General features: G+C 41.2%; 1 protein-coding gene across 1 annotated transcript; it reads left to right on the forward strand.

The window, feature by feature from the left end:
* The first annotated feature begins 1,731 nt into the window (after positions 1–1,731).
* On the forward strand, positions 1,732–6,275 carry LOC104955506 (G-protein coupled receptor 26-like). The gene is made up of 3 exons (XM_010782839.1): positions 1,732–2,680; positions 3,538–3,651; positions 4,577–6,275. The coding sequence occupies exons 1-3, from the start codon at positions 2,010–2,012 to the stop codon at positions 4,851–4,853; spliced, it is 1,062 nt and encodes a 353-aa protein (XP_010781141.1). The 5' UTR covers positions 1,732–2,009; the 3' UTR covers positions 4,854–6,275.
* Positions 6,276–13,940: the final 7,665 nt, after the last annotated feature.

Genomic DNA, 13,940 nt, shown 5'->3' on the forward strand with positions numbered 1-13,940 from the left:
GTTAAAAACAACATATACACTATCGAAATAATGATAACTAATCAAATACTTTATGCCATGCATTAATACAGAATTGCATTAAGTCATGAATTCGGAAGTACTGCAAAGTATCACTAAAACAAAAACAATTCTGGCAGCAGGTACAGGGCTTTGGCTGGTTCAGGGGCACATTTAGTTCATAAAAGCCCACTTATGTTGCGCATGTTATGTATTATTTTTAATATAGGACTTATACAAAACGCTTTTACCACAACTGCCTATGTATGTCCTATGGCCCCTAGCCTACGATTTAGTCCTCAATTTCACTGACACACTCACTTTCACTCTCACACTCACTCTCACACACACACACACACACACACACACACACACACACACACACACACACACACACACACACACACTACACACACACACACACACACACACACACACACACACACACACACACACACACACACACACACACACACACACACACACACACATACACTAGTATCAGCATGTGCTTAGGTCATGGGCCAGAAAATCACAGTATGACCCACCTGCTGGGGGTTAGGGTTATTTATTTATTTAATCGTTTATTTGAATGGGGACAATGCACATTAATGCACACATAAGACAAATAATGCTTCAAGTGTAAATATGCCGGATTTTAGCTTTGACCTCATTTCCATCCATAGTCCCTGACATACAACATATGACATTTATAAACATAGCAAAAAATGAATACATGATATGCAAAAAGAGCAAGAGCAGCATACACAAGTACCACATGGCAGTACAATATAGCAGCAACGACATATAAAGTGCAAGAGATGATACAAGAGCTACATAAAGTGCATTTAGCGGTGATTGCACGTCTGTTTGTTTCTCAACCATTCTTTGAGTTGACCCTTAAAGCTATTGAGAGTGACAATCCCGTTGGGAGGCTATATTCTGTACCTCACAGTCACTGGTTTCTGACCTAGTGCAGCGTCCAGTGTGTTTTTTGTGGATGAATTCCCCTAAGGTCCATGTAAACATTTATATAAAAAAGCATATACTTTTAAAAGACTTAAAATCGTCAAAACTCAAGAAATTGTGTTTATCAAGGATGGTACAGTGGAGCAAAACCTTTATCTAAATGTTTGGTGATTAGTTTTGACACCCATTTTTCAGCTATAGATGAGAAAGTATATCTTACTCATAATGTAATGTAACCAGCGGTGGTGGTGCTGCAGTGGCTAATGAGCAGGATGTGGAACTCCAGCTTCATTGCATCCTTTTAAATCACCATAAGACTTTGAACGTTGCACTGATGAGGCTCTGGGTCTCCCTGTCTGTCGCAATGATATCTGAGCTGTGGATTAAACTGTAAGTGTTTGCTGCTGGGACGTATTGCAGTATAAAGTGACGATAGTTATTCTTTGTATCCAGACACTGACTTGCCATGAGCTTGATCTAGGTTACAGTGTATTATTTGCACGCTTTACATCAAACATGCTGTGTTCAACGTGATGTTCGTGACATCAGCCAGATACGCAATCATGCGTCGTGCTTCTATTTATTGCACTAACAAGCTATTTTTAAACGTGATTTTTACTCTGACAGAGAAGACAATATAAATAGATACAGAGATCGTAGTCACTTTCATGTCCTTTTCAGAGATGCCATCGTGTCAATGCGCAATTGCGCAGCCAGGGAACCCTGAGCTGTGAGACCAGAGGCAACAGAGGGGCTTCAAGATCACTGCAGCGCCACACAAAAACTCCTGCTGAACCCCATTCATGAAACAGACTTCCAAATATCCTCTTTGTGATCTGGTGAGCATCATCTATGAATTCCCTGAGATTGCATGGAGGCTGTTTGGGGTACCGCTTCAATTATTGAAGACATTGCGAGCCTGGGGAGGGTAAGCATGGCTATGTGTAGGACACAAATATGTTGTGACTGCAACTCACGATGACAGTTCGCATCAGGACTGCGGATGTTCTCATGAAAAGTCTGGATATTTTAGAGGAAGCACGATGGACGCGGCGGACATAGTTGCTTCCGTTTTGGTTTTGGGGATTATTATCGTATCGTTGCTGTCAAACGTTGTGGTGCTGATCTGCTTTCTTTACGACCCGGAGATCCGCAAACAGGTACCTGGTCTGTTTATTCTCAACCTGACGTTTTGCAACCTGTTGCTAAGCGTGTCCAACATGCCACTAACTCTGATCGGGCTCATCACCACGGGCCATCCCGGAGGCAGCGACTTCTGCCAAATTGTGGGTTTCCTCGACACTTTTCTCACCACTAACTCCATGCTCAGCATGGCAGCTCTCAGCATCGATAGATGGGTGGCGGTGGTGTTCCCTTTGAGCTACCACTCAAGAATACGGCACCGGGATGCAGTGTTAGCGTTGGCATACACGTGGATACACTCACTTTGCTTCTCCATGGTGGCCACCTGTCGCTCCTGGGTTGGGTACCATCACCTTTACGCATCGTGCACTCTCTGCAATGTCAGGGCGAGGGCAGCCGGGACGCAGTTCATCATCTTTACCGTGGCTTTGCACTCTCTCACTTTCCTCCTCACGCTGATCGTGCTGTGTGTAACCTACCTGAAAGTGCTGAAAGTTGCACGGTTTCACTGTAAACGCATAGACGTGATCACCATGCAGACGTTGTTGCTGCTTGTGGATATTCACCCCAGGTAAACATAAATCGATTAAGTGTAATACATTGTACCTTTGCCTTTACTTTTTGTCCTGTGAATCCTTTCAGAAGGAACATTTTTGATACTTTGCCAAAATCAGAACATGCAGACATAATGTGCGCTTAAGAGACACATAGTGACCAACAGCAGTTGATGTTGTTGTAATTTCTCTTATTTAACTATTAAACAGTGCTCAGTGGATTAGTTAATAGATTGAAAAATAAGCATTTTCTTTCCCTTCTTCATTCAAAATATATCCTTTTTGGGGAAGTTTGTTAGACAAATGATCAGAGAAATGTCACCCCAGATTATTGCACTGCAAATTATTCATTATATTAAATCAAAAGGTTATTTTAATTATTGTATTTTAATTATTGTTCAATTTAATTATAATCAAAGTGTTTGGTTATGTATGTTATTTGCATTAATATACTGTCAATATACTTTTAACTTCTTTAAAACACAGAATATATGCATACAACTTTCTGGGGCATTCCTCTTCAGGCTACACATGAATATACAAAGTGCTCCACTGATGATGGTTGAACTTCACATTAGCATGTCCCAATTGTCCCATTAAGGTCAGCAAGACCTTCCGCTTTGTTTTGCACTTCAATCATTTGCCATCCATCTTGATTTAGTCAAATAATTAAACTTTGAATTGCTCTTTCACATTTACATAATTGATACCTGCGCAGTGTGAAATTCAGTGTAATCATCAGAGATAACAGGGCACAGTTCACCACTTTCTTTACGTCCATCCCACATGTTTTTCTCCATGGACTGCTTCATTATGTTTGCATGTCTCTGATTATGCCTCCTGGGTAGATAATGGTGCATGTGTGCTTTCGCAGTGTTCGCCAGAAATGCTTGGATGAGCAGAGGCAGAGGAGGCAGAGGGCCATCAAGAAGATCAGTACTTTCATCGGCACATTTGTGGTGTGTTTCACCCCCTACGTCATTACAAGGTGAGCAGAAATGTATCATATTGTATATAGGGTTAGGGGGTTTATAGGGAGTTTTGTTTTACAAACAGTCTCAAGGGGATTTAACTAGTTTAATTCTGCACCTTTTGTCATTTATCTATGATTAATTTTAGTTTTTTCAGCTTCAAAAATAACTCTCCCAGGATTTTTTTTTAAATTCGATTTGGAAAGAGTGACTGTGAGTTTCACTTACCTTGTTCTTGCTAATGTGCTTGTCTTATCGTCTGAAAACAGAAGGTGATAATGATTTTCTATGCTGTCTTGTTATCTTGTCAAATGTTTAACTGCCTCCTTTTCATAATCTCACAGTTTCTTGGTTCTACACACGTTTCTAATCCTTGTCACTGAGTCTTCAGAACTGGGTAAATACACAGGAGGGAGAGAGGCAGGGAAAGAGGAAGATAGCAAATGAGTCAGAGATGGTATCACTGGCTCTCATTAGTATTAGTCCCAGTTTTAGCGGTGGCAACCTGTCAGAAGCTGTTCGAATTGTGCTTTGGAAATAAAAAGGAAGCGCATTAGGAACAGTGTGGTGGTGAGACATGTTAGACTTAAGGAGATCACGCTAATTAAGAAGATGGATTAAAGACATAACAAAGCTCCTGTTGCTTTTCACTTTGTCCTTAATTTGATTTAGGACTTAAGATGTGTCAGGCACTGAAATTGGTGTGAAAGGATTTTAACAAGGAAGAAGTCCAGAATCTAACACCACTCAGTTCAGATTTCCTACAGAAGTGTTGACATTTCATTGAAGTGAAATGACTTTTAAACAAAATATCACAGCACTGGGGGAGGGTGACGGTCATTTGCTTTAGCAGTCTTCCACACCACTTGCACTTATCTGAGAAAAGGCTTGCATGGATAGTGTTTGACTTTATTTGTCTCTTTTTGTCTTTATTTGAGGTAGAATTGTAGAGCTCTTCTCCCCGTGGCCTATAAGTCCTCACTGGGGCGTGCTGTCCAAATGTTTGGCCTACAGCAAGGCAGCCAGCGACCCGTTTGTCTATTCTCTGCTGCGTCACCAGTACAGGAAGACCTGCAACCTGCTGGCTAACAAAGTCCTCAAGAGGAGTCCACTCAACTCCTCCTCCCTCAGGATGGAGAACACTGCAGCGTGGTGCCAAAAAAACTCCAGCACGACCAACAACATCCAACCTACTGCCAACAAACCAGTGTGCCCGTGAAGGTCACAGAGACACTCTACCGGGCTATGGGTCTTTGATGTTAGATGTTACTTTAAGTTGAACTCAGTTCATGAGAAAATCAACATAATTGATCTCTTTTGATGGTGTAACATCAGGGCACACCATTACCAAATTATTTGTTAAAAGAAAAGGCCTTCAACATTACGCATTTTTCTTATTGTCAACAAATACAATGAAAAGATAAAAAACCACCAACACGATGTCCCCAGCAGCCTGTGGCAAACCAAGCTAATGTGTTCCTACAGAATTTATCATTCTTTAAAAATAGGTCATAAATAAATATTGGGTATGAAAAAGGCAAAACGTTTAGCTGTTCACACAGTTATTTAAAAACCGTTCTTTAAAACAGTAGTAAAAGGGACTTTGTAGAAAATGGGCATCGATATTTACAGCAGCAGGACTGTGTACAGAATATTAACACCAAATAAACTACAATGCCCAGCATGCAAGGAACAAGGAAGTAATATATATATGTATATATTCGGTAATATAGAATACCCTTTAAAGAAGTATAGATGGACCATTTTCTAGGATGTATTTGTAGATTGTAATAAAGTGTAATACTGTCCGCAAAGATTGAACGTTTCTAATGCGATCATTTTGTAGCATACTGGTAAATGTGTTTCAAATACTTTGTGTACCATGTAAAGTAACCCTTTGGTGACTCATTTGGTAATTATGTCTTTAAAGACTCGATCCAGATGTTAACAGGAGTGTAGCCCCATCTCCAAATGTCAGGACACAGGAGCTTGTTACCCCTGAATATTTTAGCAGGTCTTAACTATTACCATTCTCTGATGCTTAAAGGTTAGATCAAATCAGTACGGCATTACCACGTGAATAAACCCAAGAGTATTTTCATTACCTCAAGTATATAAGGATATTCACATCATATAAACAATGTTTTACATCCCACCTGAACAGAATGGCTGAATATTTAAATTCAAGTGTAACCTCTGACCTCAATGTTGATTCTCTGGCTGGATAAAGGGAATGGATGCTATAAAATAGATGGTAATTTAGTCATGTTTTATGCGCCGCACTGATGGTTTAATTGAAATGACTGTCTGTCGTAGCTGTGAGGCCTGAGTTCTAAAGTGCCTTTTAAGCTATGAGCTCTCTGATTTAATCCAAGCACAACAACACAACAGACCAAACCTTCACATCATGTTGTTTTCTTGCTATTCTGTACTGTGGTTAAGAGTGGTTTAGTGTGTTATGCAGTTTGGTCATATTGTAAGAAAAGTATAGGTAATGTTTATTTTGTAATACTGCCTCATTGTACTGTTGCATCAGGCAAAACAGGGTGAATATTATTTGAATGTTGTAGCAACTATCCAGTGATGTGTAATTAACATTCCAGCTCGTGCCGTGTGAGCGGCTATGCGATGTCTGGGGTGTAGAAATGATACATTTTGAAAAAATTGGCAAATCAGGATGTTGTGTTTTTATTTTACCGTGACAGTGAAGCCTTTAAAAGGCTTAACATTTATTTATTTTTGTCAAAACTAAATACATTTGTGATTATATTGCAATAAATGCTGTGCATTTTGACATTTTAAAACCCTACGACTGTCTTTTATACATTTATTAATTGTTGCTATTTGACTTCTAACAATGCATAGACAGTTCAGCTTATTTTTACTTAAACAATGCTTTCCAAAAGACAATGTACCAAATCTTAACACCTTCATCCTCCCACGCTGATTAATTCAAGGAAAGGAATAATTCATTTGAAAATAATTTTTGATGTGATCCACCCACCACTGCTGCTGTGGCACCAGAACAAAGACTTTTCACAAAAGCATTGGAGCTTCAAGTTAAAGGCTTTTTTTAATAGTAGAGCTCTTATAGGGAGTGGGATACAAAGAAAATGAGCCAACAAAAAGCGAGGAAAGTAGGCTTTACCTAACCAAGTTGGTGCAGCTGGGAAAGTACAAAAATAATATCGAAATCTGCATCCTCCATCCTCCTCATTTTCTTCATAAACCACATTTCTATCCTCTATCCAACATGACCACTCTGTTTAAACCGCTGTTATCATTTAGCCACTTTGATAAAACCGCCTGAAGGAATACTCATTCTGTCTTCATCAAAAACGTGAGACAATTATGACTTGTCACGCATCAAAGATTTCTCATTATTCACCAAGGAAGGCAAAAGCTGCATTTGTTATATCACCGTATTCAGTAGTGCTCGCCAATCAAGGGCAATCAGTGGACTGTCTTCACAAAGTTTGGAAGGATCCCCAGTCTGGAGGTGTGTGCTCATTTAATCTCCTTGGGAGACTCAGTGAGTGGGTGAGGCTGACACAAACCTGTCATACACAAAACACACTGCACAGACCTTGTGATTAAACCACAGCGCGTAGGAAGAACAAGAAAGCAGGCGAAAAAGGCAGAGAAGACGAGTGCGATGGCTGACTTAATACAACCCCCACGGCGGAGAAAGTGTGTTTTCTCCCAGACTCATAACGGTAGTCCCTGCTACATCACAGGCTGTCAAATGTCTCAGTTGATATTTGATATTCTAAGTATCTGTTGTGTTTCATGAGCTATATTTGCACAATTATATGAACAAAAACATATGTTCTACTTTACCATTGAATATATTTTCCATCATGTCTCTTAAATAACATGCAATGCTGCCACAAAGACTCAGTGCAGCCACTGTCTGTATGTCAAATTCAGACTTTCTGGACAAAAAGAAAGATACTAGTGTCTCTAAATGATGGATGAGGAAATAACTGGCCACAGTTCAGATGCAAACCTCAGACAATACACACAAACATGTCCTGGCTGGAACATTAAATAATTAAATGGGCATTTCTGATAAGTATTTTTTAAATATCTGCGTTGAAAGTAAGTGGCTGTCAAATTAACATCCAGATTAACTGGACCCACCCATGCACGGCAACTTCTTTTAATTAGTGGCAGCAACACTGAACTGCATAAGTAATGAATCCTCCATAACTCACTGAGAAAACCAAACTGATTTATCTTATTTTAATTTCTTAATGCCAGCAAAAGAGCAAACAAGGCGTCTCACTGCACGCACTCTTAGGTTTGCTCATTAATCATATGAATACATAGCAGGTGTTCAAACATCACAAATCACTTGATCACAGCAACCAAAACATGAAGTGATAATGAATACTGCAAATATGTCTTTTAATTTTGTATCATGGTGTCATTTACTTTCAGTCTTTTGTTTTCTTCATCCTTAACCTCTGACAGGCCTGTCTATAACTCTTCTAGGGGACCGACTGCAGGCATGAAATGCAAATCATGGGAATGTTGGACCCAGATGTCACAGTATTCCCGACCCCTCGAGCAAGGACTTGCTGTACTCACTGGGAAAATTAATAAAGAACATCTATTTCTGTTCAGGAATGCTGTATTTGTTTTTGCGGGGGTTGTAAAAACATTGTTTTCTTTGTCACAAACGTATTTTATCCAATGTTTCCATGGTATCACAGCCTACAAGGGAAAATCTCCAACCTCTGATTTAGCATTTGGAGGAGCCTAAAGGACTTTAGATTATTATAGTCATTGATCCAACATGTTTTTAAAAAGCTTTCAAAAGCGCAATTGTGTCAATTATCGAAAAGATAAGAACAAAACCTGATTCACAGGCAAATCCACCATAAGGGTAAGGGTCTGCTCCAAGGCTCCATGTCACAGCAAAAACATGTCTGCATAAAATTACATTGTAATCCGGTTCAATAGTCGTTAAACCATTTCCTTCCTAACCCCACATGCCAGCCTGCTGATGACACTGAGGGAGGGATCAGTGGATAACCAAAGAGATTGGGATTCATCCTTTGTAGAACATGGATATCTGCTCCAGATGTATTGGCAATTCACTCAATACTGTAGATCTTAAAGTGCACCTATCATGCTATTTGTAGGCAATAGCATGTGTTACTCAGATATATAAAAATATATATAAAAACATGTCTATGAAGTGTTTTGCTCAAAATACCAAACAGATCACCCATTCATTATTTCTGAAACAGTATGGAGCTCAAAGGCTTTCTCTCTTGCCGGTTATACCACAAGGTGAGTTCCTTTTTATGTCCAGCTTCTTCACACACATGCTCTGTGCAGTACAGGTTAGCTCTGAGTGTTAGCGATGCTAATGTAAACACCGACCATATTACGTCCAAAACAGTCGGGCATTGTTTCTGATATAATATGGTCGGTGTTTACATTAGCATCGCTAACACTCAGAGCTAACCTGTACTGCACAGAGCATGTGTNCACATACGTTTTAAAATGCTTAATAAGCACCGTAACTTTCATGATATCATTTCTCCGTCATAATCGTTTGTGTCCGTGGAAGTTTGAAACCTCCTTTCCTATCATTTAGAGAATTCGAACGGCACTTATCATGGCTGCCACTGAGGGACTTCCGGGTCATTTCACTCGGTTAGGAAGGCTCCTAAGCTAAATGGACTATTCGAACACAACCCTTGTCTCCCTTTGTCTTGTGCCAGTTTGTCTTGTTTCAGTGTGCTTCACATGTCCAGAGACCCAGCGTGTTACCAGAGAGGAGAGTTTTTGTTTGAAATCAAGAGTTTTGTTTTGTCCTCGCAAGAGTGATCTTTTGTTTAAACTTTGTTTTATTTTTCTCATTAAAAAGTGAGTCGTTACATTTGAGTCCAGTATTTTTGTACCCCGTTCTAACAGATATTCCTCCTTCTTGGTGTGACTTTGGGCTTTTTTCCTGACAAAGCATATTCATACGGTGGCTGTCAGTTGCAAACACTTCCATTAGGGGGAACGCACTACAAACAAACAATTGAAATATAAAAACACAAATGTGCCGAAACACATGCAAATGAAGAAACATCTTCACCAACTTGAGGAAACATGTGTAGCTTTTACTAAAAGTGCAGCATAAAGGAAACGCTGCAACAACAAAAAAACTGCAAGAAGCTCAAAACAACAGAAACCAGGGGACACGTTAGGATTATAACGCTGGACAACTGTCTCTATTGGCAGTTAGTCTGTTTCATAACATAAGTGTTTGGCAGTTTATTTGAAATGACTATGTTAGCTGCGTTAGCTAGCTAGCTTACAGCAGCTCTTCAGTAATATCAGAAGCAGTTATGTGATCACATTGTTAAAATAAGCTCATAAAACATTTTAGGTACATTTCCAACAACAGAGGCAGTTGTCCAACTTTATAATCCTGAACATCAACTGTTGTTGTTGTGTTTTGAGCGTCTTGCAGCTTTTTGTTGATGCAGTGCTTTTAGTAAACGCTGCGCATGTGTTGTCAAGTTGCTGAAGGTGTCTCTTCATCTGGATGTGTTCTGGATTTATATTTGAACCGTTTTGTAAACCTCAGCACTGTTCTCCTAATGGAAATGTTTTGGTCCGTTGTAACGTGTTTGCACCTGTCAGTACATTCCCCTCTGTAAAAACACTCTGAAATCATTAATTCTATCAACACAGCATCCAAGGACAGATCTGTTTTGACTCTCGCCCTGCAGCTCTACAGCAGTATGGCGCCGATCGATCAGAAATGGATTGACAGCGTTTGATTGACACACTGGATTAATAATTATTTCCGGTTCAGCTCATCTGGGTTCCAATGTAGACATAAGGTGCTAAAACAAAACATTGAGTGAAATGAGCCGCTGTTTATGGCTTTCCTTGACAGTCTTCCGTGGCCATAAAGCGCTTCTTCCAAATTGAAAAGCAGAAAATGATTTTGTTAAGGCGGCCGAGCACTGCGGAGCCCCGTATTCTGAATTGACAATTACTTCATGGTTTTTTTTAGGCAGGCAGATGACTTCACATGGATTTATACCTCAGTAGAGCTAATGGAGGCTTGTATGTGTTGTGATGAGGGTTGGGGGAGGGGGTTATAACACGACATGCAGCCGAGCAATAACTCCAAAATCCATAAACCTCAGATGAAGTCACTCCCCTTGTCAGAAATCCATTTCCTCCAGGGCTCAACAGATCATTGGCTTCTTCCTCTCCGCGGGGCGAAACATGTATGAACGAAACGGGTCTAATTACAGCCATCATCATTTGTAGTTCATTAATGGGGAGCACTAATGTATGTCACACACATCTGTGATAGCAGATATTTTCTCGGTACACTCCATCACGTTGGCGCCTGCCGCTCGCTGAATACCATCATGAACTAATCACAGAGCAAATGCCAACTGACCGGAAAATGAAGCGCAAACAAAGGACTCCATCTCTGATTCAGAGCCAGATGACCTTCAGGACTCTTGGAGGCCGTTGGCGAAGCTTCTTCTCTTCTGTGACATCTATCTGTTCATGCACGCAGGTCTAAAGGTCGCTGATGAATTAGAGTGCGGCAGCGGGGTTTTCAAGTTGCGTCCTGCTGTGGCGGCTCAGATGAGTTGAAAAGCGATGGCTGTAATCAGTGTCAGCTGTCCTTTCGAGCCTCTTTGAGAACTGCTTTTTTCACCACCTCATCAGCTGTCGAGGGTCTCTATCCTTTCAGGTGGCTGTGCACAGGTGGCAGTATTACGCCTCGCCAGGGCAAAGGTTTTCACTCATTTCCTGCGTGGCTCGGGGAGGTCACCACACGGAGGGTCGCCGAGGTTTTACCACATCGTTAAGTCTGTAAAGAGGCCTCGCAGCTTGAAAATGACTTGTATTTTCTCGCAGCCTTTTGGCCTCGCAGAGTTTATGGGGCTTGTGCTGAAGTCATAGATCAGTAGATTAATACTGTAGAAAAACAGCTTCTCTCAACAGCATGGTGTGGATCCCCGGGGAGACTTTTCCCTGATCCTCGTCTGTGTCATTGCCAGGAAATGAAAGCCCCTCAGAGCCAATGGAGCTGCGCGACTGTCAAAACGCTCCCCTGTGCAACACGCCGTCCTCTCAAGCCGTTACGCTGCCATATGTTAAAGCAAAATGGAGGCGACACACTGCTGGGTTTGGCATGATTTAAGCCCCGTGGGGTGGGGGTGGCAGTAGAAGATGGCGTCCTGTTATCACCAACATATGGCTCCTGTGGCTTTGTCTGATGACTTCCATTGTTGTGAAGTTTCTCTGTACGACATCAGACTCCAAAAGGAAGCTGGTTTGTTTCGAGGCCCGGCAGCTTCTTTGCGGAAACTGATTAAAAGGCTGTAATGATCCTTTCTAACATAATCCCTTTATCTCCACTGCGCTTGAAGTGAGTCTCATGTGATCGCTATTGAGATGTGCGTGGTTTTAAGACTTCAAAAAGACATTATGAACCAAAGGATTAGTAAATAACTACTGCCAGATAACGCCATCTTGCATGAAGCAGAAATAGGACATCCAGCGCTGTGGTAGATGCTCTGGTTCGCACTAAAATTAGCTTCCCTGGCAGCATTAGGATGATTGTGAGCAGGTTCAGGGAGTAATAGATTAGATGTATGGCATTACGTAATAAGGATACAAAAAAAGTAACTGTATTCCCTAACAGTGAAATAAAAAAAAAATCCGATCAGATTATTGATTCCTTTTTTGGGGGGGACTACTAGCAGGATTACAATGTGTTTTATAATAAAGAACGATATATAGAGGTGCTGTCTGAATGTAGAAGGTGGACACCTGAACTAAAACAGAATGTGTAAACTTTAGCGTTCTGTAAGCCTAGCCTAAAATATAAGAGGATACATTTTTTATCCTAAATATCTTGGCTTCTGCTTTTCTAAAGTCACATTGTTCTGTTGTCCTAATACACTGAACTTAAAACATCTTATTGATATTTCTCTTGTGTTTATTTGCATTGCGGTGATTCAAAAGAAAGTAATCAGGTTACCTTCCCTTCGTATTGTGATACTCAGATTACCTTACTGATGACTTTTTTTTTTTAAAGGTAACTAGTAACTGTAATGGATTACAGGTTTTAAAGTAACCATCTGGACTCTGATAGTTAGCATGCTAACCCTCTCCTCTCTTTGTATTCCTGTGAGTGCAGTGCTTTGCAGAGAGGAGTGTTGCTGGGTAATACAATCCTGGACGGGCGCTCCTATTAATCACTTCCTCCCGAGGAGAAGGGTTCATTAGGAAGCGATTCTCTTAATGGAGACTGGAAGGGCCCGTAGTTTAAGTGGTGCAGAGTCAGGGCAGGCCAGCTAAATCCGTCAGGTCTGCAGGAGTGGAGGGGCCGCTCTCCAGGGTCCTGCTAAATGACGTTATCTAAGGTTGCAGGGGACCACTCTCATAAATAAACCCAGAGGTGGTCCCTCTTTTGCAAATAACACTCCAGCTCTTCAGGTGAAAGGAAGGCGCCGCGCTGCCATTCTCCGCTGAGCCGCGAGGATTAGATCATTTACAGGAAGGGGAAATATTTAACACAAGAAATATGACAAATTAATCTCATCTGGTAATGCGGCTGTCTCCGTGACAAATGTCGACAGAATACCTGAGCGGGGCAAGTAATTATACCCAAATGAACTTGTCAGGGAGACATTCTCTTGAGTTAGTATCAGCGTTACGCCACTCATCTGCGGGGAAGATGACGGCTCGCGGTCTCGAGACAAACGAGTTCCCGGAGTGCTCGTACGCTGACAAAATGATAATACGTTTGCCTCTGCTGCAGCGGTACTTTTTTTGTTGTGCCACTTGCTGCTGACACTATTTCAAATAACATGCAGTGGATTTTATGTGGAGGGGAGAACTGAGAAAGCGCTTTAGAGGTGATGGAGAGCCGAGCTTTGATCTGTCTCATTTCAAAAAGGGCGCTGGTAATCGGAGTGGCTTAAATTGCACCCTTAGCCTGTTTTCCCTCGCAGCCGTCAGGTAATCCTTGATTATCTTCTCAGGAAGGGTTACAGTTCATATGCATTTAAGGTAACATAAGGCCTGTGTCGACTTTTATTCAAACTGTGAGCTGGGTGAGAGGAAAGGTGCTGAGTTTTATTAACTCTCGAGGATAGCAGGAGCTGGTGAAGAATAAATGGTCAGCCCTTCATGGTCTATTTTGCAGTAGGGCCTGGCTCATTTCGTGGCATCTGCAGGCAGTGGCAAGTACTTCCGGCATCTGCCACAGAGGCCGCTACTCCGTGGTATCTGTGGCAAGTATATGCCACAGATG

This window comes from Notothenia coriiceps, unplaced genomic scaffold (genome assembly GCF_000735185.1).
Source record: "Notothenia coriiceps isolate Sejong01 unplaced genomic scaffold, NC01 NC01_scaffold00024668, whole genome shotgun sequence".
NCBI lineage: Eukaryota > Metazoa > Chordata > Actinopteri > Perciformes > Nototheniidae > Notothenia > Notothenia coriiceps.